The sequence below is a fragment of the Epinephelus moara genome, chromosome 8 (assembly GCF_006386435.1).
Source record: "Epinephelus moara isolate mb chromosome 8, YSFRI_EMoa_1.0, whole genome shotgun sequence".
Taxonomy (NCBI): Eukaryota; Metazoa; Chordata; class Actinopteri; order Perciformes; family Serranidae; genus Epinephelus; species Epinephelus moara.
In genome coordinates, this window is record NC_065513.1 from 42563391 (window position 1) to 42586083 (window position 22693).

A 22693-nucleotide genomic window follows, 5' to 3' on the forward strand; every position below is an offset into this window, starting at 1 on the left:
GCTTGTGCGCTGAGCTGCCAATCCGACTAGGGCGACAGGGGCTTACCTACAGCCAACTATCGGCTTGGTGTGTCAGGGTCTTTAGGGAGCTGTCATGCTGTTCCACCTTTAAACACAGTCATTGGTACTACCCATGTTGTAGGGACATAAATCTGTTTACACAGTCACATTGTGGGGACAAAACGCAAGTCTCCAATCTCAGGGTGAAGACTTGGGTTTGTGTTAGGTAAGTACCGGTTAGGGTATCCCTCTAAGAAATAAGCCCATTTTATGTCTTCTGAAGTGATGGATGTGTATGTGTGTGTGTGCATGTGTAAAGCCCAGTTCAGATCAAGGATTTATGACAAGACAAAACCATTTTAGAACGTTGCAGAGAAAAGTTGCAGCGGGGTGCCGCTTGTAGTGAAGTCCGCTGGTCAAGTCACAATGAACACAGATGGAGTGTTTGCTTGCTGTGTGCCGGTGTCAGACGGTGGGTTGCTGCTGCTGCTGCTGCTGCTGCTGCTCGCTGTATGTGCTTATGCCCCACCCACACACACACACATTCTCATTGACTAATGAATTGGCGCTGGTTATTTATATTATTGTGGCGTATTGATTATGAATACAGTCCATCTGATGCTGGTTTTGTTTCATCACTGTAGCCAGTATCTCACTGGTCACTTCCTGTCAACGTTACAGATCAGAAGCACAGAGAGTCGTTGACTAGAGACGATACGCCGTCTCATGGTGGTCACTTCCTGTCAACGTTACAGATCAGAAGCACAGAGAGTTGTTGACTAGAAATGATACACCGTCTCATGTTTTTAGAACGTTGCAGAACAGCACATTGCAAGTAGTCGCCTGTTTCAACTCCTCTCATTGTGAATCTTTGGTCTGACCTGGGTTTTAGCTTCTAAAGGCAGAGCAGCAGATTCTCTGAGCTGTTACCTGGCGGCTCCGTGGGGCAGGGCTGCAGGGTGCAGGTCTGTTTGGCCACAGGTTTGGTGAGGGGGTCGCAGCCTCGGACCAGCTCCCTGCCCTGGTAACACTTGACATCCCTCATCCTCACACCCACGCCACACGTCTTTGTGCACTGAGGACAGAAACACAGTCATTATAAACCACTAATTAACTCAAGGATGTCTTTGTGGTCTCACTGGTGCTGAGACACCTAATCTCCACATCAGTGGGGTGACGGTGAAGTGTGTGAACTGTGCTGAGCTCACCTCAGACCAGGGCGTGGTGTACCATTTGAAGCACGGTCTCTCAAAGCAGGTGTTTTCCTCTTCGGGCTTCTCGCTGCCTCCACACGCCTCCTCATCAAAGACCTGGAACTTTCCTCCACTGATGCCGACGCAGAGGACGAGCCTGCGCTTCACACCTCGACCACAGGTTGTGTTACACTGCAGACAAAAACAGAAATTATTCACACACCTGAAGGGACTTTCTGCATTTTACAGTTTCTTTATTTAATATATTCTAGAGAAACAGATAGTTCATAATGTCCAAGTACAGGGTTGGAGGCAGCAACGCAGCAACACTGTCAGGTCACATGGATCAAAGTTTTTAATAGATAACAAGTCAAATAACTGTTCCTGACATCCTCACTGTGCAGTATTCTCTCAGTTTGCTTCTGCTTCTTAAATCTGTCGACTTCATTGGTTTGATAACTTATTTACTTGTTTTGTTTACTACACTGCTCATGTAGCTATACCTTCAAAATGGCACCTTGGGGATGTCACACAAATCCACACACGTGACTGACAAAAAACGATAATATAAAACAAGGAAAGCAGCAAATCTTCAGAAGTTAAACCTGGAGAATGTTTGTGCTTGGTATTTGACTTAAACAATAATCAATAGTCAGATCAATCAGAGTATCTTTTGTCAGTCAGCAGTTTCAGATGTACTAATAAACAGTTAAATGTTGGACTCTGTGTGGAGGCCTCACCCTCTCCCAGTCTTGGCTCAGCCAGTATGGAGCACAGTCTCTCTCCCCACAGGGGTGGATGGCCAGCGGCTTTTCCTCCGCAGAGCACTGGTTCTCAGGAACCACGCGCCCCTCCGGAGCCTTACAGTACACATGACGCACCGTCTTCCCCTGGCCGCACGACCCTGAGCACTGCAACAGCGAAGGGTCAAAGGTCAAACTGGATGAATCACATGCTCTCATCAGTGCCTTCTTCAGCCAAGTGTTCGTCATGAAGCTCAGAGTCACACACTGTTTGTCACATGAAGTCAGATCAGGACGCTTCACAACATATTAAATAAAAGGAAGCATCACATGAAATGAAAAGACATCAAGTCAGATCACACCACGTCAGAGGAAAGAAAGAACACATCATGTCACATCAGATAAAACACAGGAAGTCTGATCATTCCTCTGTGCCAACACATGTTAAGAGAGTTAATTATTTACTGTAGTTAAAGGAATATCTTATCCACAAAATGACCATTTGTATGTCCCTTACTCACCACGTGTCATCTTTGTCTTTCTTGCATGCCTCTACGGTGAACAGAGAATCCAAAAAGCCAAACATATTCATGACCTAAACTGAACAGGGACCGAGTTTAACAACAGCAAAACACCTGTTTACAAACTCATGCATGATGGAGTTGTGTGTCCCGGCACACGTGTGCGCTACTTGTAAAGTGTTTTATACTGTAAGAATGAACTGACAGTGATTGTGTTTGGGCACACAAGCAGATAAATGAGACTTGGATCATGCTGTGAGATGTGTGAGAGTTTGTAAACAGATGTTTTGACACAGTTTTGTTGCTGTTAAAAATAGTCCCAGTGACTTTAATTCATTAAGACTGTTTGCCTTTATGTTTTCAGGGTGACATGCGGAACGTAACAGACAAATGCTCAGTTTTTGGTTGAAGAGTTCTTTTACAGTATCCAACAAAACCTCACGTTCTTTGAATTACACAAAGTGGTACAACACAGTGTGGCTGAATTTCTTTAGGTGAGGGAGGAGATTGATTGATTGATTTTTTTAATTTTGTGCCATGCACACTTACATGTGCCCAGCCCTTATGGATTTACAAGGTACCATCACAATGACGTTGCAGTAAACGATCCAGGGCGCGTGTTATTTTACTACTCATTCCTGAACCAAAAGACTCTGCCTTCTATCCCGGGAAAATTTTGAATAAGTCCCTGTTAAACATGTGATGAACATATGACTGCCCTATTTTCTCTCCTCCTGCTGCTTTTTTGTTTTTTCCAAAAAATCGTTCAATATCCATACTTACTAAAACGTGGTGACCCGGTGCTGGCCACCAGTATACACAATAAATACAATTGTAATACAGAGTAGCCTACTGACGTTGCATTTGAAAACTGTAACAAGTTATCATTCTGACTGCCCATATATGGGCGTATGCCATGTAAGCTGGTGTGACAGTGACCCCCAATTTCCACATACTCCGTCAGTGGCGCGCATCGCAGCGACGTGGATCTGGAGCGACTGACAATGTGTACCCTCGTCTACTGGATGGGTTCTGGAGCGTTGCGCAGTGTAGGAGCAGCAAGCTCACGTGGGAACTGCAAGATCACATCATAAAAAGCAACTGATAAAGTGTGAGCCAGACCAAGACAAAAGTTCATTCAGAAGGAGAACGAGAGAAAACAAGCTCAACTTGAGAACGCCTTGCTGTTCACATCAACATTACATTTACCGGATGCTGTGTGCGTTCCGTTTCCAGTTTGGCGCGATCTGAGCTACGTGGCTTGATGTGAAATGGAAGTGTAGTCGCTGAAAAATACACCTGGCGCGTATCTCCAACGAAGCGGAGCGGCGTGCAGCTTCTGGGACGCTCCAGAGACGCTGTGCACCGCTCGCTGTGGAAATGAAGCTATTTACTAGAATAGGAGCATATTTGCTACGTAGTGCGCTATGCTGGGCTGCGCACCGCTGACGGGAATGCCCAGGTCTAACGATTCCATGCGTCTATCCCCGGCCCAGCAGAGAAATTCAGCCACAAAAAAAGGTTCCCCGTCTGAAACATAACTCATTCCTCACATTCCTGTCTTCATATACAGGACAGTAAAACGAGAAATGAACCTCATTCTCACATTCACCAAAATTACCCAACAAACAAATTCTGTCGTCCTCGTAGGTGGTGTTAAACCTTCCAGTCTCTAAGGCTAATGGTAATGTTCCTGAGTGCAACTGTGTACATATGGATCTTTAAGTAAGGGATACTTCATGGCAGGTTCCACACTATGGCTATTTTGGAGAAGAAGTACTTTTTATAGAGGCATTTGTTGTTAGTATTGATCTTACAAACGTTTAGACCTATCATCCTATCAGCCTACTTGATGCAACATAGCAATCAGCTGACACACCTGTTACTGTACAGTATTTATTAAGCTTCATTTACACACCTACCTGCTCATGATGGCGGTTTTGAAGTGAAACCAAAAGCTTGAAACACCCACAGTAACTCTCTTTTTAAGAATAACTACGCTTTTAAACAACCAACTAAACTAAGTTCATTTCACCTTCACTGAATTGAGTAGGAGGCAAAAATCAAAAAACCTGGACAAATAAAACCAAAGCTGTCTGCATGGACAGAAACAACTAAAGGTGAGGTGAGTTTTCCCTTCTATTTCTTTCACCAACTGTTTAATGTAAAAACAAGTTGATGTAAACTCAACTCAGAGGAGTAACAATACACTCATACAGATTCTTTGTCCACCTCTTTTTACACTATGAGGAGGACACAATAATAGAAATGCCTCTCTCTGAACATACAGATTTACTACAGGGCTGTCGTACTGGCACAGATGGACATAATAAAATGGTAAAGCACAATATGTTCAAAATGTAAAGGCACATGTGCTCACGGTTGGTAGTTTCCTAAATAACAATAAATATTCCTGACCTTACATTAGCTGTTTCATGGGGAATAATATTTCATGCTGTGCAAAGAAAACTTCACATCCGTCCATGTTTGTGCCTGGTTGGACTCCACAGTTGTAAATTAGACCTGCAAGTTTCCAGACTCTGACTCTGAATGGAACATCAGGAACTACACACAATAAAAACCATAAATTCACACTGTGGCACTGAAGTCGGAGCAGCTGGGACAGGTGAGGTGGTTTATTTGGAGCGGCCCTGTCGAACTCAGAACATTAAGAAGAGGAAAATCCTTTTTAAAATATTAGAAAAGAAATTCAAAGTGAACAACTCAGACACTGATTATAAAATAATCCTTAGAATCATGCGACGGACTTCATTTCACCGTCTGTAACTTCTCAGGAGGGAAAGAAGGTTTTGGAGTGGCTCCAGGCGATAAACACACATCACACTGTTTATGTTACTGTCTGTGTATGTTGTGTACATGGAGAGTAAAGACACTCACAGGCCCCCACTCAGACACAGTCCAGTGGCGTTCACAAGGTGGACCGGTGCAGTTTTTGACATTTGGTGGTTTGGTCATCGGGTCACATGGTCGGGTCTCGTCAGAGCAGCGGACATCGCGGGTCACCTGGGCTTTGCGGCCACATTTCGCAGGACACTGGATGAAGGAGAGGCGCACAGAGACAAACTGTTAGGAGATAAACACCAGAGTCATGTTGCATTAAAGTAGCAGTGTGAGATGTCTTAAGGTGGAGCATTATCTTCACACAAATACTGCTGCTGCTTTGATTAAGGTCCAGTGTCCAACCAAACACCAAGCGCTCCTCAGGAAACTGGGAGCACTAGAGAGCAAGGTGCTGCGTTCTTTCCAGCTGAGACACTTTGGTTGCGTCTGGTTGCTATGATATGAGATATCTGTGGAAGTAAACATGTTGGCACAAGGTTGAGGACTTACTTTGGATGAAGGGAAGGGTAACGCATGCAGGGGGAGAGGATGGACTCGTCAGTGTGTGGGATCATGAGAGCAAACATAATACAGATACAGTTGTTAACAGATTTCACCTCCATTGTTGAGATGTGACAGTTTGCTTCCTCCACTGTGACTGAACAGACGTAGTGACAGTGACAAGCGCAACGTTTTTGTCTAGAGTTGAACATTTTTCAACTTTCAACTTCTCAACAGTGTCTGGTCTCGCTACCGGCATCTGTAGTGCAGCAGAAATATGCTGCGCTCCCATTGCAAAGCAATAAAATAATACACCAGCCTCAGAAAATAACACTTTGGTGGACACGTCCCCTAAGACAGCTGGACTTATTTGGAGCCTTTTTCAAATTTGCATAAAATTCTGTTTTAACACAGTCTGAACTCTGTTGGAAAAGACGAGATAAACAGATCTTGAGAATCTGACTGGGTGTTAATGAACTTTTAATACATTTATTTATCAACATTTATTGTTGCCGAGTCTAAAAAAAGTAGTTGTTTACTACTTTAAGGTCCAGTGTGAAGGATTTAGGGGAAGATATTTGCACAAATGGAATTTATCAATAAAAGAAGTGTGTTTTCTTTAGTGTATCATCACCTGAAAATAAGAAGCATTGTGTTTTTGTTACCTTAGAATGAGCCGTTTATATCTACAAAGGACGCAGGTTGTCGTTCACGCAGATTGCTATGTTGCAACACCATGTTTCTACAGTAGCCCATAACGGACAAACCAAACACTGGCTCTAGATAGGACCACTGGGAGTGGAAAAACACTGCCAACATTAAACTGCTTTAATTAGTGTTTTTACTAGTTTTAATCACTGGGTCAGTTTGTTTTGGAGAGGACGAGACCTCTGCCGATAATTGATCTCACATTAAAAACCTCCTGAACGTCTGGATCTTAAATTATCAGAGATAAAAAGTGAGCACTGATTAGCAGGTGCACGGCTAGCGACAAGCCTAAAAGCAAAGGAGAAACACTGATTTGTAATGTAAAACCTTTTATTCAGTGTTTTACCAGTTTAAATTCCCGGGTCCATGTATTTTGGAGAGGAAGAGACCTTTGCAGAAAATATGGACGTTCAGGAGGTTTTCACTGGGTGCCAAATTGTCTGCAGAGGTCTCTTCCTCTCCAAAACAAACAGACCAGGTGATTTAAACTGGTAAAAACACTGAGCAGTTTCACCGTCACGGAGAGGCTGCTACAAATGGTGGCCAATGCGAAACTGAAACAGGAAAAACGAGAAAGGTGAATGGCCCTAACTAAAGCCAGTGTTTGGTTTTGTCTGTTGTAGACTACTGTTGAAATATGGTGGTGCAACAGCTCATTCTAAGGTACTGAAAACACAGTCATTCTTATTTTCAAGTGATAACACATTAATGAAAACATACTTATTATATTGCATTATTTTTCTGCTGATATATCCCCTTATTCCTCCACACTGGACCTTTAAAATGTTCTGAGAGCAGCTGACTGCATCTGGACGTCTGGCTGTTTAAACACTGTGTTGCTCTAGAGAGAAGAAATGATCAGCGAGCTGTTCACTCTTCACTTTTCTGTAGTTTTCAAACCCTTTGGCTCAAATCACATCTTTTTTTTGTGTGTGTCTGCTAAGTGTCTCTGGAGAATCCATCAGTGACCACAATCAGACCACAAGACAGCAGCAGACAGCTGTTAAAACCTGAACCTGACAAGAGCAAGAGAGATGTCTGCACTGCAAGAACATCTCTCTGTGACTGACAGAGGTTTGATCAACAGTCAAAAAGAGCAAGCGTCCAAACAAACTAGTTAAATCAGAGAAATAAATCCAAAGGTCAACAGCGGGTGACAAAGAAGTACAATAACTGTCATGAGCTACAAAAAGAGAAACAGAGTTACAAAGCAGAAAATGCCACATGTGCTGTAAAGACACTAAACACACACCTCCTTTCTTTGTTAACTTGCTCCATGTGTTTGAAGTGTTTCCTCAGCAGGGAGAATCAGTACAGATGTTTCATACCTCAGTCCACTCAGCCACCTCCCACTGAGGGCCGCAGGCGGGGCTCTTGCAGGGCCGTCTCTCCACGGGTCTCTCCAGGTCGGCCATGGTACAGAGGTCGCTGTACACTGAGCTGTCCAGGCCCGGCGAGAGCATCTTCCAACAGCGAACTTGACGAAACTGAAAACCCTCCCCACAGGTCCTGGAGCACTCGCTCCAGCTGCTCGCCTCCCATCTGAAACACCACATTAGTCGACTTCAGATCAGGTTCTGTTCAGGTACACTCAGATTATATAACAGCAGGAAATATGGTGCTCAATGTTCTGTTGAAAAGTTTGAATCATTTCTGGCTCTTTAAAATGTTTTACTGCACCTGGGCTGACATTCTCTCCCAATACAGAAGTCGTGGACCGGCTCCGGTCTGGTCAGAGCATCACAGTACATATCGTGCACCTCGACGCCGTCATAACGAATACATGTGACGAAGGACTTTGATACTCCTGGATTGTAAGCAAGAAACAATAAGCTGAAGGCAAACTTATTAATAAAACACTTTTTAAACACTAGAAAACAAAACTCAATGTGCTTTGCATCAAAGACAGGAAGACGTTCGGGAGCTAATCACAAATAGGTCACGACAAGCACACAAGCAAGAAGGTGCAAACAAAATATCCAAATGGCAGCAACAGAAAGTATCGTGATTACTTTTAGAGACGTTGGACTGTTTTAATATATATGCATTTTCTCACTTTATTTAGCAATGCTGCTTTATGGTGAAGCACTGAAAGCAAACTACAGCCTGCTCATCGAAGAAAATGTTGGTGTTACATGAAATACATTTGCATGTTTCATACGTATCATGTACGGTATCACCACTGCAGACCGCTTTTTGAGACCAACAAAACTGTTTTTTAGTGAGCCATTGCTGATTTTCCTGTGGCCTTTGTGGCACCCAATGTGGGTGTTTTTTTCCAGCAGGAATAGTGCCACAAGAAATGGTGTTTTTTTACTTAGATGTCGCTGCGTTTAATGCAGCTTTTAGCCCTCAAACGTGGGTGTTTTTTAGCATTCTGTTGCTGTTTTTCCTGCAGCGGTAGTGCCATAAAAAGAGGTAGTTTACTCCTCAGACATCACTGCGTTTCTTGTAGCTTTAAGGTATCTGTTGCTGTGCTTTTTGTGTTGAGGGACAAAAAGCAGTGGGTCTTTACAGACATTGTTGCTTTTAATGCAGCTTTTTAGGCAGCAAACATGGGAATTCCTTAGGTACTTGTCGCTATTTTTTAGGGACCGATGACTGGGTTTCCTGCAGTTTTTCAGTCCCCAAATTTTGGTGTTTTTTAGTGTCCCATCCCTGTGTTTCCAGTGAAGATAGTGCGATGAAAAAGGATGGTTTCTACCAAGACACTGCTGCATTTCCTGCAGGTTTTTAGCCACCAAAAGTGGGCTTTGTTAGCGACCCGACACTGTTTTTCCAGCAGGGGAAGTGCTATTGAAAAATAAGTTTTTTTCCACTGACACATGCGTTTTTTTCGCCACCAAAAGTGGGTGAATTAAAGGAATCTGTTGCAATGTTTTCTGTGGCATTTTAGCCACCAAACATGGGTGTGTTTTAGGGACCTGTCACTGTTAATCTAGCAGGTATTGGGACATGAAAAATTGCGGTTTGTTACAGAGAAATTGTTGCATTTAATGCAGCTTTTGAGGCATCAAATATTTTTGAGGGGCGGATGACTAGGTTTCCTGCAGCTTTAGAACCCCTAAATGTGGATGTTTCCAAGCTACTCTTTGCTATTTTTGCGGTGGGGGTAGTGCCATGAAAATAAGTTGTTTTTAACCAAGACATCGCTGCATTTCTCGTAGCTTTTTAGCCACCAAACGTGGGTGTGTTTAAGGGACACGTTGCTGTTTTGCCAGCGGGGAAACTGCCATGAAAAGCAGTTGTTGTGGGTAATATGCCCCCAAAACCAGGTATTTTAAGTCAAAACATGATCTTTTTCTAACTATAACCTAATCACATGTTAACCACAGTGTTGTTGAAATGTAAATTATCAGCGTATGCGCCACATACAAATGTAATGTAACCGTGGTTTACAGAAACATACGATGCAAACATTTTTTCCGGCAATTGATTTAAAAATTTTGTTTGAAAATGTGCAAATTTAAATAAAGTTTATTGTTATAATTAAAAGGAGTTCAGTCAATAGTAATTATTCACACTGTTTGGCAAGTCCAAATGTATGTGTGTGTGTGTGTGTGTGTGTGTGTGTGTGTGTGCATTTCTACGTACCTATAGAGCAGGTCATGCTGCAGGGCTCCTGAGAGGAAAGTTTCCAGCGGTACATGTCAGCAGCGCTCAGCTTCAGGTTCTTCTGGTAGATCCTTTGATTCCCCCTGTCACACAAATGTTCAGCCCAGGAGTTTGTGGAGTGTCTGTCAAAGCTTTGATACTTTATTTACTGTTAAGATAAGTCACACCTGCAGTGAAGACCACAGACAGATTTTAAAAAGACATATTTTCAGTGGAACATTCTTTTAGGGACATTTAAGGATACACATACGTGCAGAGGCTGAGACACTCTGAGACTGACCACAGTGTGACAGCTGATTCACAGCCTGCATCCCAGCAGACGCACTTTGTTTTTTCATCACATCACATAAAAGTCAGGTGCACATTCTTCTGTCATAACACCGGTCGCTCCCTCTGCCTCCGCCAGACGTTTATTTGAAAATCACTTTGAGTTATTCCTCGCCGGCATCCCTCCATGTGAGCCAGACTGATTCCTGCACATTATTTTCTCCCCAGAGGTGACTGCAGTCTGACAGCACACTTTCCCCCTTTGCATCATATTTTTCACTTTTCTTGCAAATACCTTGAATTATTTGTTTCTAAGTGTGGCTGTAACTCCCCCCTCCTCCCCTCAGTGCTCCTCTGCTCTGCTCGTTTCCTCTCCTCTCTGTCTCTCAGAGGAGAGGGCGTGTCATCCACTGTTTTATAGCTGCTGGCTGCAGGACTGGTGAAGCCGTGTTTGGACGCAGAGCACCGAAGTCAACATGAATTATAAATATGATGAATGGAAAACCTGCCAGGCCTACCTGCCTGTCTTACTGCCTGTTTTTATACCTGTCTGTCCTACTGCCTGTTTGTCTTCCTGCCTGTCTGCCCTGCAATCTCTATATTTACCTGGGCCTGGGCCTGTACATAACCTCAAAACTCATTTGAGATACGGTGGTCTTGATGCTCATTTTACCAGGTTTCTGTCAGATTACTGTGTTCTGCTGGAATCTGTTAGAATAGGATAGAGTTAGAACCTAGTTTCTGTTGGACTACCTGACTGTTAGATTACATTTGTTCTGTTAAAATACCTGGTTTGTGTTGGATTACCTTTGTTCTGTTGGATTACCTTTGTTCTGATGGATTACCTGTGCTCTGTTGGATTACCTTCATTCTGTCTGATTACCTGTGCTCTGTTGGATTACCTTCGTTCTGTCTGATTACCTTTGTTCTGTTGGATTACCTTCGTTCTGTTGGATTACCTTCATTCTGTCTGATTACCTTTGTTCTGTCTGATTACCTTCATTCTGTCTGATTACCTTCGTTCTGTTGGATTACCTTCGTTCTCTCTGATTACCTTCGTTCTGTCTGATTACCTTTGTTCTGTCTGATTACCCTTGTTCTGTTGGATTTGTTGGATGCACTTTAGTGCATGTATAGGTCCAGTTTGTGCATGTGTGTGTTCGGACCTGTGTGTAATTGACAACAGAGTGTAAAATTGAATTTCCCCTCGGGGATTAATAAAGTATATAAAATTAAATTAAAATTAAATTAAAATTACCTTCGTTCTGTTGGATTACCTTCGTTCTGTTGGATTACCTTCATTCTGTCTGATTACTTGTGTTCTGTCTGATTACCTTCATTCTGTCTGATTACCTTCGTTCTGTCGATTACCTTCGTTCTGTTGGATTACCTTCGTTCTGTCTGATTACCTTCGTTCTGTTGGATTACCTTCGTTCTGTCTGATTACTTTTGTTCTGTCTGATTACCTTTGTTCTGTTGGATTACCTGGTTCTGTTGGAGCGGCTCGAGCTCCTCCCTCCACCCTGCACTGTTTTGTTCTGGTAGGAACCGTCCCCGCTGTCGTTGCGTTTGCGACCCAGAGTAAACTCCAGCGTCTCGTTGACACCAAACGACCCGTCTGGCTCCAGGCTGCTCAGGTCCATGTCCACTGGTCCCAACTCTGACGAGAACAAACTGTCTCCCTCTGTCAGCAGCTGATTGGTTGAGATGTTGATGAGCAGCTCGTCGGGGTTAATGCGGCCGTCCAGCAGGACCCTCCAGATGAGGTTTGGGGAGTCTGGCCCCATGTCCAGGGGCCCTCCAGCAGGGGCAGGTTTGGCAGTGCTGCCTGTATGACTGCTGTTTCCTTCTGATGGATCAAAGTAGAAAAACTCAGACATGCTTTATGAGCAAATTTAAATCTTATCAAGAACAATCTGTGATGAAGCTTTTGGTCATGTTGCACTTAAAAAAGTAATTTATATATTCAGCTCGGATCAGACGCTGGTTTCTGGTTAGTATTTCTGTCAAATGAACATGAGTCCAATTGTTACTCTCCAAGTGTCATCAAAGGGAATTTTACTAAACCTTTCTCAGCTCCCCATTGGTAACACCTTCCTGTTTCTTTGTTGCTGTGGATGTCTGAACACACCTGTACCTGAACAGTCTGATGCAACCCATCCAACATTCCATCTTTGTGAATCTTATAATGTTCAGTCTTTGCTGACACACATTATGGTCATTTTGGATTGTTGATGCTGTTGTCAGTCATCATGATCTATTGGACAGAATCCTACTCAAACAGGTTTAAATGCACTTTAATACCCTAAATATTGTTGCTTTCTGCAGTAACCTGACATATTAAAGGTCGCGTAAAAGCAAAACCAATTTTTCTTTATCAGGTTGAGGGATTATGAGAAACCCAGCTGTTTTGGTGTCGACTTCTATAACTGACCCAGCGGTGTGACGGTCATGATGGTCAAGATGAACGTTTGGTGTAAAACCCACAGAATTTTACCTTAAACGTGTAGTTCGGATTGAGCGTTTCCAAAGATACCAAACACATGAGGCTGGATTTGGGGAAAATCTGTATGAACTGATACACCTGTAGTACTTTGATTTGATGGAATGATGCAGCCATAAAACATGTAGTCTTGGGTATACAATTCACAGGTATGGGCACTGGTTAAAATGAACGACATGCGGGCCGGCAGCGGGTGAGAACAAAAATATATTTTTTATTTTTTAGAAGAAAACTTATGCAAAAGAAGTGCAGTATATGTGTAAATCTTTGACATCGAAATCACTACAATTAAGCTGCAATTCATTTGATTTTGACATAAGTGTAACCTTTGACCCCGTGGTCACATTGGTCACCGATGTGGAGGACTCCAGCCATGAAACTTTGCAGCCCGAGGATGAGGTGGCAGCCTACATGGAGTTCAAGACACCCAAGGAGGATCCTTTGGAGGTTTGATGGTGGTGGAAGGAGCATGCTAACATGTTTCCTAACCTGGCAGTGATTGAATGTTTTCACCATCCAGTCAAAGAGACGTCCAATTCAAGAACGGAGAACCAGCTTAATGGAGGGACTGGAGCCTGGGGGGGTTTAATCACGGATGGTGATCAGATGGCAGGACTTTTATCAACAGGTGTGGACTTTGTGGATTTGACTTTGAGGTAATGACGGGTAACCCCCAGATTCCACCAGATGCGTGTTGGTTGCGTCTGCGCTGCGGAATGGCAGCGGAGCCGATCCGTTTCAATACCAGTCAATGTGTGTGCTTCCACCAGCTGCGGCTGTGCTGCGTTCCGGCTCCGTCACAGCTGCGGCGCTCCGGAGCCCTCCGCAACAGATACACAGGACTTCTATTTTTGCTGGACGCCGGAGCACAAGGCAGCAATTCAGCACGGAGCAGATCATGCAGGGCAGGAAGTCGTGCACAGAAACCACATAAAACATCTGGTTAATTTTCAAAATAAAATACACAGTGTTCACGGCGGATCATATTTCCCTGCACTACACTTTGAAAACGTCATAATGGGCGGAGGCAGGCCTGAAGTCAACAGGTCAGAGGTTTTCAGATGTCATTTCACCCCGTTGACACCATGGACGAGGAGATGTTAATCATGGAGGTGCACCCAGATGTCTTCCTACTACTCTCTGTGTCTGTTTATAGAAACTACATCTTGTTATATCACGTGATTATGCATGAATTCACGAGATCTCGTGGGTTGCACTGCTCCGCACAGCAAACTTGACGGATGGCGGAGCACACAGCGGATAACCAGCGCAGCCGTTCCGCAACGGACACACATCCAGTGGAATTCCGGCTTAACAGGTCGGTCTTGTGCTGAGCTTTACGGGTATGGGCAGGTGTGAGTTTTCAAAAATGGACCCATGTAGGACTCTGATGCTCAGCACTTCCCAAACAGACAGCCCTTCCCAGCAGAAACTGAACAGAAAGTAAAACTTATCTATGCTCTCTAAAGTCAGGCTCCATCGACATAAACTCTAATTTTGTCTCACTGAACTAGTTTCGCTTTCTGTTCAGGTCTCGTTGGGAAGAGCTGTCTGTTGGGGAAATACTGAGCATACAACTGGATAAATGAGACTTAGATCGAACTGTACAAGCTGTGTGAGAGTTCGTAAACTGATGTTTTAATATAGTTTTGCTGTTGTTAAACGCAATCGCCTATGGCGTCAAGTTCATCAAGAATTTCCCCAATTTTTCGGGTTCTCCGTTCACTGTGGAGGCATGCAAAACAGTTTTCTTCACGGATCCTGTGTAACAAAGGGTGATTAATTTATATAATAAAGGTCATTTGGGAGGTGAAGTGTTCCCTTGAGGGAATTTAAACCAGGTTTCTTTCCAGAAACATATTTTAATACCATGCAGTCCAATACAACACAACTACAACCCCAAATTCTATCTGACAACAAAAACTGAGCATCACAAAGGTACGATTTATTCACCGGCTGCTGTATTGCATTGTATCATATCGTACATGTGTACCTAATAAACTGGTAATTCAGTGTACAAAAGGAAACTAAACTCATCTTGTGGAACTTTGTGATTGATAAGTAGGCCTGTGCTAGTCTGCACTGTTGGGTTACCTATAGAGAATAAAATAAAAAAATCATAATTTTTGCAGGAAATTTCTAAAACATCAAGTGAATCAAAGATATAAAAGGAGTAAGAAAACAGAAAGCAGAGGTGAGAAGATAAACTCAGCGCTCTGTGGTTTGTAGTATGACGTCAGCCTGTGCAGAAAGTGTACGGTGAGCCTTTCAACCACCTCCCCATCTCATCTCACCGCCCGAAGCGGTGGTGTAATGGCCTCGACAGTCAGCTGAGCGAGCTGAGAGCCCGCAGGAAGGCCATTACTGCTCATGTTTGTGATGCAGCCGTTTTTAAAAGGGGGAGAAAAAAACACCACGAAACTCTGAATTTTTCATCTGCTGCTGATCCTCTTTATGTGTCTGTAGCATGAATAATGCAGAGCTCCAAAGGGCCATATCTCTCTCTCTCTCTCTCTCTCTCTCACACACACACACACACACACACACAGAAAAAAGGAGTGAGATAAAGGATCGGCTATAAAATCTGACCTATTTCATCTCATCTGTCAATGGGCCACTGAACCACCTTCTGATTTATTCTCTGTCTAACTTTCTCTTCCCTTCAGTTTTTTTTTTTCTCACACACATTTCCCCCTTTTTTTTCCTCTTATGCCTCATCTCAACTGCATGGTACAGCACAGCTTGACTCGACTCGACTCAACTCAACTTATTTGGTTTTCAACTGGCAAAAAGTTGTGGACAGTATCCGGTACTTCTTTTGGTACCACTTCGGTTGAGGTTTAAAGCGACCTAAGCCGATAATAGAGGGTGGAGTTAAAGGTAACTGATCAGAGAGAATCATCACATGACTCGTCACTTTCACGGAGCAGTTTCACACAGACAGACCTATCTCCACACTTTGTTTTAGTGCTGGAGAAAGGTCTGGCTGAGCCCATCATAATATGGCGATAAGGTAAAAAAAAAACTTGGGCGTCTTTGGCGGCGCTAAGCCCAGGATGTGGCAACGGTACCCTTACAAAATAGTTTCTGGAGCAACTTGTTTTGGTGGAACATTTGAACATAGGGAGGCAAGATAAGTGGTTCAGAAAGAAAGAGCTGGAAGTGGTTTGACCAGGTGGGCGCAATATATGACCGTAGACCTGCGAGCGATGGGAGGAAGGGTGGTTTCGGCTCGGCTACAGCTTTGTAGCTGTGATGGCAGCCTAGCCAATATATATCAGCATGGACAATATTATCCGATAACAGATATATTGCTGTTGGCATACATGTCAACTGATAGGTAGCAAAAATTATAGTAAGAAAATGTATCTTCCATTTTTGGATCTGGTAGGAGGCAGTTCTGCGTTATTTGCTGGTGCCTGAAATATTTCATTCTCATACAACACACACAGATTTAAGGTGCTACAAACAGGCCTTACCTGCAAAATTTGGGCCAGCTGCCCCATCCTGGTCGCAGTCAATGGCCGCCGTCTCCTCGTACACCTCGTTAGTCTCTTGGCCCTTCTGCCCATCTACATCTTCTGGCTCCATCTGGCTGTCAGGGACCAACTCGTCATAAAGACTACTGTTAGGGGTCAGCAGACCCCCCACCTCCACAGAGACCTCTCCAGCAGAGGTGTCTGACCCGGTGTAGACAGGAGGAGGTGGAACGGGTGGCAGGGAGTCTCGGAGGACGGTGTATTCATAAGTGATGTACGGTGTGCGACCGTTCTGGTTCCACACCTGAGTGACGAGAGTAGACTGAGTCAAGTCAAGGTCTGGTTTGTTTGTACAGGTTTCAGGCCAGTCAAATCACGTTAAGACCTTTGCACACCAAGGGTCTCATTTATAAACACTGTGTAAGCACAAAATGAGGCCTGAGAGAGGCGTACGTCACTTCCCACACAAAAGTTGTGATCTTTGAAACATGATGATGGTAGAAACTTTGACCCATGCTTCCAAACATTTTGGAGACGGGAAATCGACAAAGCAGATGTTAAGGTGGAAGCCATCCGTGTCTGTATACGTATCTAAGCATAAATGCATAACTGCATTACATACATGCTGTTGTGTACTGATCCTGGCTTAGTCTATGACGTTTTACATGGTATGCATTTTGGCTCATAAGCCCGAAGATAACCAACTAACTGTTAGCAGAGATGAACCAGCAGAGTCACAGTGAGTGTGCAGGAGAATCTCTGTGATCCAGCAGCGTGCAGAGAGCTCTATCAAACCTGGCCTGTGACATGGATCTTGTTTGAGATATATGGCCCCTGTCTGAGTACGAGGCCTGTGCTCAATCAGCCCGAGACACAGACTCACCATTATCTCAGCCATTTAGCAGACACTCTTAAAAAGGAGAGGATACACACATTATGGGTATCTCTGATTCACTACAGGCTGAGCTGCTACAGCATCACTGCTTTAATCACACATGAGCATCTTGTTGCCAGGAAATATTCCAAATAGCCTCTGTGCTCAATTTGTTTGCTCGAGTGTTGGCAGTCTTCACTGCCTCCTGAGTCAGCAGTCTTAATCAGAGCGGCCTTTATTAAGTTCAAGAGTTAAGAACAGTAGCCTAAAGCTTACATTCTTGGACTTCTTATTTTACAATTAGCAAACAAAAAGTGCAGAGGCCAAAACAACAAAACATCCCTTTGTTTCTACATCATCTGCTGGCCTTAAAAGAGTACTCCACTCACGTAGCAGAACCAGAGCTTTGCATGCATTCTTCTTTCTTGTCAAATCCAGGTGCCTACATTACCCACAATACAACTCCAGCACCTACAGCTGATGGAGCCTGGGGCCTGGAGCCTGCAGCAGAGATGAGCAGCGGGCTACGCAAGTCTGGAAAACTTTATCAAACTCCACACGTCCAGTGTTTTGTCATTTTCAGACTTCACTGAGGACATTTATTAGACTTCGAACAGCTCCCTCTGGAGACACCGAAGGCTTTATACTACTTATTTGACATACACAATGCTCCTCAAGCACTGTCAACATACTTTGATGTGTAAAATTGGTGGAGTTTTCCTTTAAGGACAAAAGCAGAAAATAAAAACACGTTGAAATGGTTTTTAAAAACTTCTGTATGGGCCTACTGAAACATTTTGAGACCACTACGTATACATGAAGGAAGAGTTAAAGGGAGAGAGGTGGTTGGAGGAAGGTTCAGTGTACCAGAATATTGATGGCCTGGTCGATGGGGCCTTTGGCGACAATGTACTCAATCCCAGTCTCGTACACATCCATGGGCCGGCGGTACTTGAAGACGGCGCCTGCAGCATGGAAGTTCTGGGGACTGTCCACCTTGTAGGCCCCATTAAAGAAGAAGTTGCCTGCCTGGTCGGTCACAGCTGGGGGACAAGATGAATGGAAAACCGAGAACAGATGCTTTTCTCCATCGACTTATAATCATGCATTTCCATTAAACATTTAAAAGACAGTTCATTGTTGTCTTTTGTGAGCATGTATGTGTAAAATCAAGGAATATAAATAGTTACATGTATTTAAATTACCCACCTAGAACATCAGCTGACTTCTTCCTCTCAATAATCTGGATGTCCCATGATCCTTCAGGGATTTGAGTAATAAAAGAGTAACCTTGACGACAGGAAACAGAAAGTAGTCAGTGTCACCTCGTGCTTTTTTTGCTTTGCCTTTTTTTAAATAAGATTATTCTGAGCAATCCTGGTGACATTAATATAAATTCAGTTTCTCACTAAGGACTCCGACATATTACTCTTCATATTCATGGGTGGACAGCCTGGCACAACTGAACCCAGCTCACCCAGAGTCGTGGCCCCACGGCGGAAGTTTCCGGTGACTCTGCTGCAGCTGCTGCCATCCCCCTGGCAGACCCCGCACTTATCCAAGATATTGGGGGAAAACAGTACTCCGTCACATCCGATTGGCTGAGCAGCAAAGCAGAAAGAGGAAGAAGAGAGGATAAGATTTTAAAAAGTCACTATAAGTCATATTATGTAGTGGGTGCAATGATGGTTAACATGTGGTTAGGTTTAGGCACAAAAACCACTTGGTTATGATCAGGAAAAAATGATCTTTTTGCTTAACAATACCCAGTGTGGAGAGCACGATCTCCACTGGAAAAGCAGCAATGTCTTGATAAAAAATGGCACTATCCCCACTGAACAAAAGCAGTGATAGGTTGCTACAAAACACCCACATTTGCTGGTTAAAAAGCTGTTGGAAAAGCAGCAGCGTCTTGGTAAAAAAAAACAACAGCATTTCATTGCACTATACTGGCAGAAAAATGCAGCAAAGTATTGATAAAAAATAACACTTTTTGTGGCACTGCAACTGCTGGATTAACAGTGACAGGTTGTTACAAAACAGTCATGTTTGGTGGCTAAAAGCTGTTGGAAAATGCAGCAATGTAACTGTAAAAAACAAGGCTTATTGTGGTGCTATCCTGGCAGGACACGCAGTGATTTCTCTGTACAAAGCAATCGCTTTTCATGGCACTGTCGCCACTGGAAAAGCAGTGATAGGTTGCTACAAAACACCCACGTTTGATGGCTAATAAGCTACTAGAAAAACAGCGACAGGTCACTTAAAACAACCACATTTGTTGGTCTTAAACAGCGGTCTGCAGCTTGGAAAGTGTCTCATCTAGGTGCCACACCATCCACCATCCCCTCCACCTCCTGATGACAAAGTCAGCTCATATACTATGTCACATAAAAACTTTAATACGAAACATATGAAACATGCAAATGTAACTTATTTGTGGTTTGCAGAAACGCACAATGTCAACATTTACGTACCATGGTAATGATGCAGAAGCTATTAAATATTTTAAATCACGACATTAGATTCTTTTGGAAGGTGATCGAATAAGATAAAGTGTGACATAAAATGAATCATCTGAAAGAGTATGTGCATTACTGTTTTATTTATGTTAAGATTTCGGAGCCGATTATCAACCTGAAAGAGTCCCTGGTGGTTCAGCAGAGGTGTCTGCATCATCCGCAGCCTTAGAAACTAAACATCATTGACAGAAAAACCCTCAAATGGATAAAATGTTTGCATCACAGGCAGGCTGTCATAAATGGGTCTATCTGACAGAAAATGCACTAAAGGAAAACAGGAAAGATCCATGACGCTCAGGGGTTTACATCTCATTCATTTTCATTGTTGCCAGAAAGCTGAACTGCAGCAGGTTCCTCCTGTGGGTTTGTTGGTCATACAGACTTGATGTAGTGCCTTTATTGGTGCTGAAAACTGAAAGTGGAGTGAAACTGTCTGAGGGGAATTAAAATAGGTAGAAAGTAAAGAAGAAGCTGGACTCACCTCACACTTACCGTCCACGCAGACGCCGCGGTAACTGCTGTACTTGCAGGACGTGCCGTCTCGTGCTGTTACCATCAGCTGCCTCTGGCCGTCGGTCGTGGTGCAGTGGAGGTCGCACGGGTTACTGGAGATGTGAACGTAGTCGTCTGGAGAGGAATACAAGACAGAGGTCACTGGTCACAATTTCTACTTTTACCTACACGTTCCACGAACCACTAAATAACTGGCTGCTGGATATTTCACTCTTTCACTCTGCTGTTTGCTGATGGGCAGTGGCAGCTGATGGAAGTGCCAAAAATTACATTTGAAAAACTCAACAGCAATGTCTCTGTCCAGAAATCATGACCTGATCACTTAATATAATCCACAGACCCTGTTTGGAGCAATTTCATGTAGGAACTATTGTCTTTTCACTGAGCTACACCCACCGACCGAATCACCGCTCAGAAGGAAGAGTGCATCTACTCATGGACAGCATGAAAGGTAAACATTAATGGTGTCCTCCTTGGCTGAGCTGTAACATTAGCTAGCTCAGTAGAGCCTGACATCTCCCTCTGCCTTTCTACCTGGTCCGACCCATCTGGCTTTTCGGGACCCATCGAGCTTGGGCTGAGATTGAGAACTCTTCTTTCAGACCACTAGCTAGGCCGCAGAACTAGCTCAAGCTGAGGCCGGTGCGACCTGTTGGGTTTTAAGAGGTTTAATATTCTGTAAAAGCAAAACTTATTTTAAATCAGATGAAACGCCACTGTCCTGGACCCTACCCTGTCACTATAACATTTAGCTTCTCATTTATAATTTCAGGGAGACACAGAGGGAGGAAGGAAGGGAGAGTGGCACTGAGATGGACCAGAGTGCAGCTGATAAATATTCCCCGCTAACTTTTCATCATGCCGTTACAAACTTCAATACTGTATTTATTGTCCCAATTTGGTGATAAGAGAGTCATGTTCTCAAAGCCAAGAGTTTGTTTATTGAAAATCAAACAAAACCCCCAAAAACCTTGTGTCTCCGCTTTGTCCCACAGCTCACATTCCCCACAAACCTCTCCACAGAGATCTATTGTCACTCATACAACCTTTTGTTTTAATTATTACTCACTAACAAATAAATGCCAACAAGGTGAATAAATAAAAAAGAAATCTTCCAGATATTAAATTAGGAACCTGTTTTAAAACAACATGTATTAACAGGCGATTAAAGTTTTAAGGAGTCATAAAAAGGATGCTACTGTTTTGGATGTTGTAGCTCAGCAAAGACCTCCGTCACCTCAGATCTGTTTAATGTAGTAAAAGGAGGTTGTCAGTGTGTTTTATGGGTGTTAATACCAGGATACAGAGGCTTCCACTGGTAGTTCCTCCCATTGTAAAGCTGGGAGTTGAAGGACCAGCACTGCTCCTCTCTGAAGCTCCTCCCAGTGGCAGGACATTCCTGCAGTGCAGAGACAACACAGACCATTAAAAGAGGTCTGTTTCACACTTGTTAAGACTCGGTTTTACAGTATGTTATACAAATAAATTCTTTTTAAGCGTTTATTTGTGCAGGGATGGTTTTCTGAGAGTGCACCATGGTTCTGAGCCCCGCCCGGCTTCACTTTCAAACAGCTCCACGCAGTCACGCCTGGAGGCCGTCCGCCACAACCACAGACCTCTACTGTCAGCCAGTCAGAAGGGCTGTGTTTGTTTTAATAAAGATGTGAAATAAAGGGATGAGAAATTAACTGGAAGTCTGTGACTCACTTCAGTGTTGCAGAGATGGTATTTCTTTGCAGTTCCTGTGCAGGTCATGTTGTCCTTCCCAGCAGCAACTTTCTTTCTTTGAATAAGAAAAAAAAAATGGAGAAATTACAACATATTAAAAACTAGAATCACTGCTTTGCAGTTGCAAGCCTCTGTGAACCAGTGAAGTTGCAGTTACAGTTCACATCCATGTCTGTGAAAACATGAATGCTTCACACATCTCCTCCCGGCAGCTCAGAAGATCTATACAATCAGCACAGTGTCAACATTAGTGTCACAAATTCAGTATCTGACCAAATGTCTCCCGTGCTGTTCCTGAGATATGACGCTGAACAATGGCCAGAAAAGTGTTTTTGCAGAACGTTAATGACGTCACAGTGAAGTTGACCTTTGAGCTTTTGGCTATAAAATGTCATCATTTTATCCTATCAGACATTTGTGTGAAATTTTGTCATAATGGCCAAATGATCATAATGTTATGGCCAAAAATATCTTTTGTGAGGTCATAAAGACCACCAAATACTAATCAGTTTATTCTCATTTCCAAGTGGATGTTTTAGCCAAATTTGAGGAAATTCCCTCAAGGTGTTCTTAAGATATTGTGTTCACGAGAATGAGACAGACAAGGTCACAATGACCTTGTTGGCTGACCAAATTCTAATCTATTCATTGTTGAGTCCAAGTCCACATCTTAAGAAATTTCCTCAAG

General features: G+C 43.4%; 1 protein-coding gene across 1 annotated transcript in view; it reads right to left on the reverse strand.

Moving 5' to 3' along the window:
* The window catches only part of adamtsl2 (ADAMTS-like 2), a 48128-nt gene that overhangs the window by 2572 nt on the left and 22863 nt on the right, over nucleotides 1-22693 (reverse strand). Inside the window, exons 4-18 of the mRNA XM_050050205.1 lie at nucleotides 21985-22060; nucleotides 21574-21676; nucleotides 20246-20391; nucleotides 18723-18846; nucleotides 18455-18535; nucleotides 18113-18288; nucleotides 16372-16675; nucleotides 11875-12238; nucleotides 10102-10205; nucleotides 8188-8314; nucleotides 7836-8049; nucleotides 5356-5511; nucleotides 1934-2104; nucleotides 1209-1385; nucleotides 931-1075 (exon numbers count right to left, since the gene is read on the reverse strand). Of these exons, the coding sequence (XP_049906162.1) occupies nucleotides 931-1075; nucleotides 1209-1385; nucleotides 1934-2104; nucleotides 5356-5511; nucleotides 7836-8049; nucleotides 8188-8314; nucleotides 10102-10205; nucleotides 11875-12238; nucleotides 16372-16675; nucleotides 18113-18288; nucleotides 18455-18535; nucleotides 18723-18846; nucleotides 20246-20391; nucleotides 21574-21676; nucleotides 21985-22060 (2468 nt within the window). The remainder of the gene's footprint in view (nucleotides 1-930; nucleotides 1076-1208; nucleotides 1386-1933; nucleotides 2105-5355; nucleotides 5512-7835; nucleotides 8050-8187; nucleotides 8315-10101; nucleotides 10206-11874; nucleotides 12239-16371; nucleotides 16676-18112; nucleotides 18289-18454; nucleotides 18536-18722; nucleotides 18847-20245; nucleotides 20392-21573; nucleotides 21677-21984; nucleotides 22061-22693) is intronic.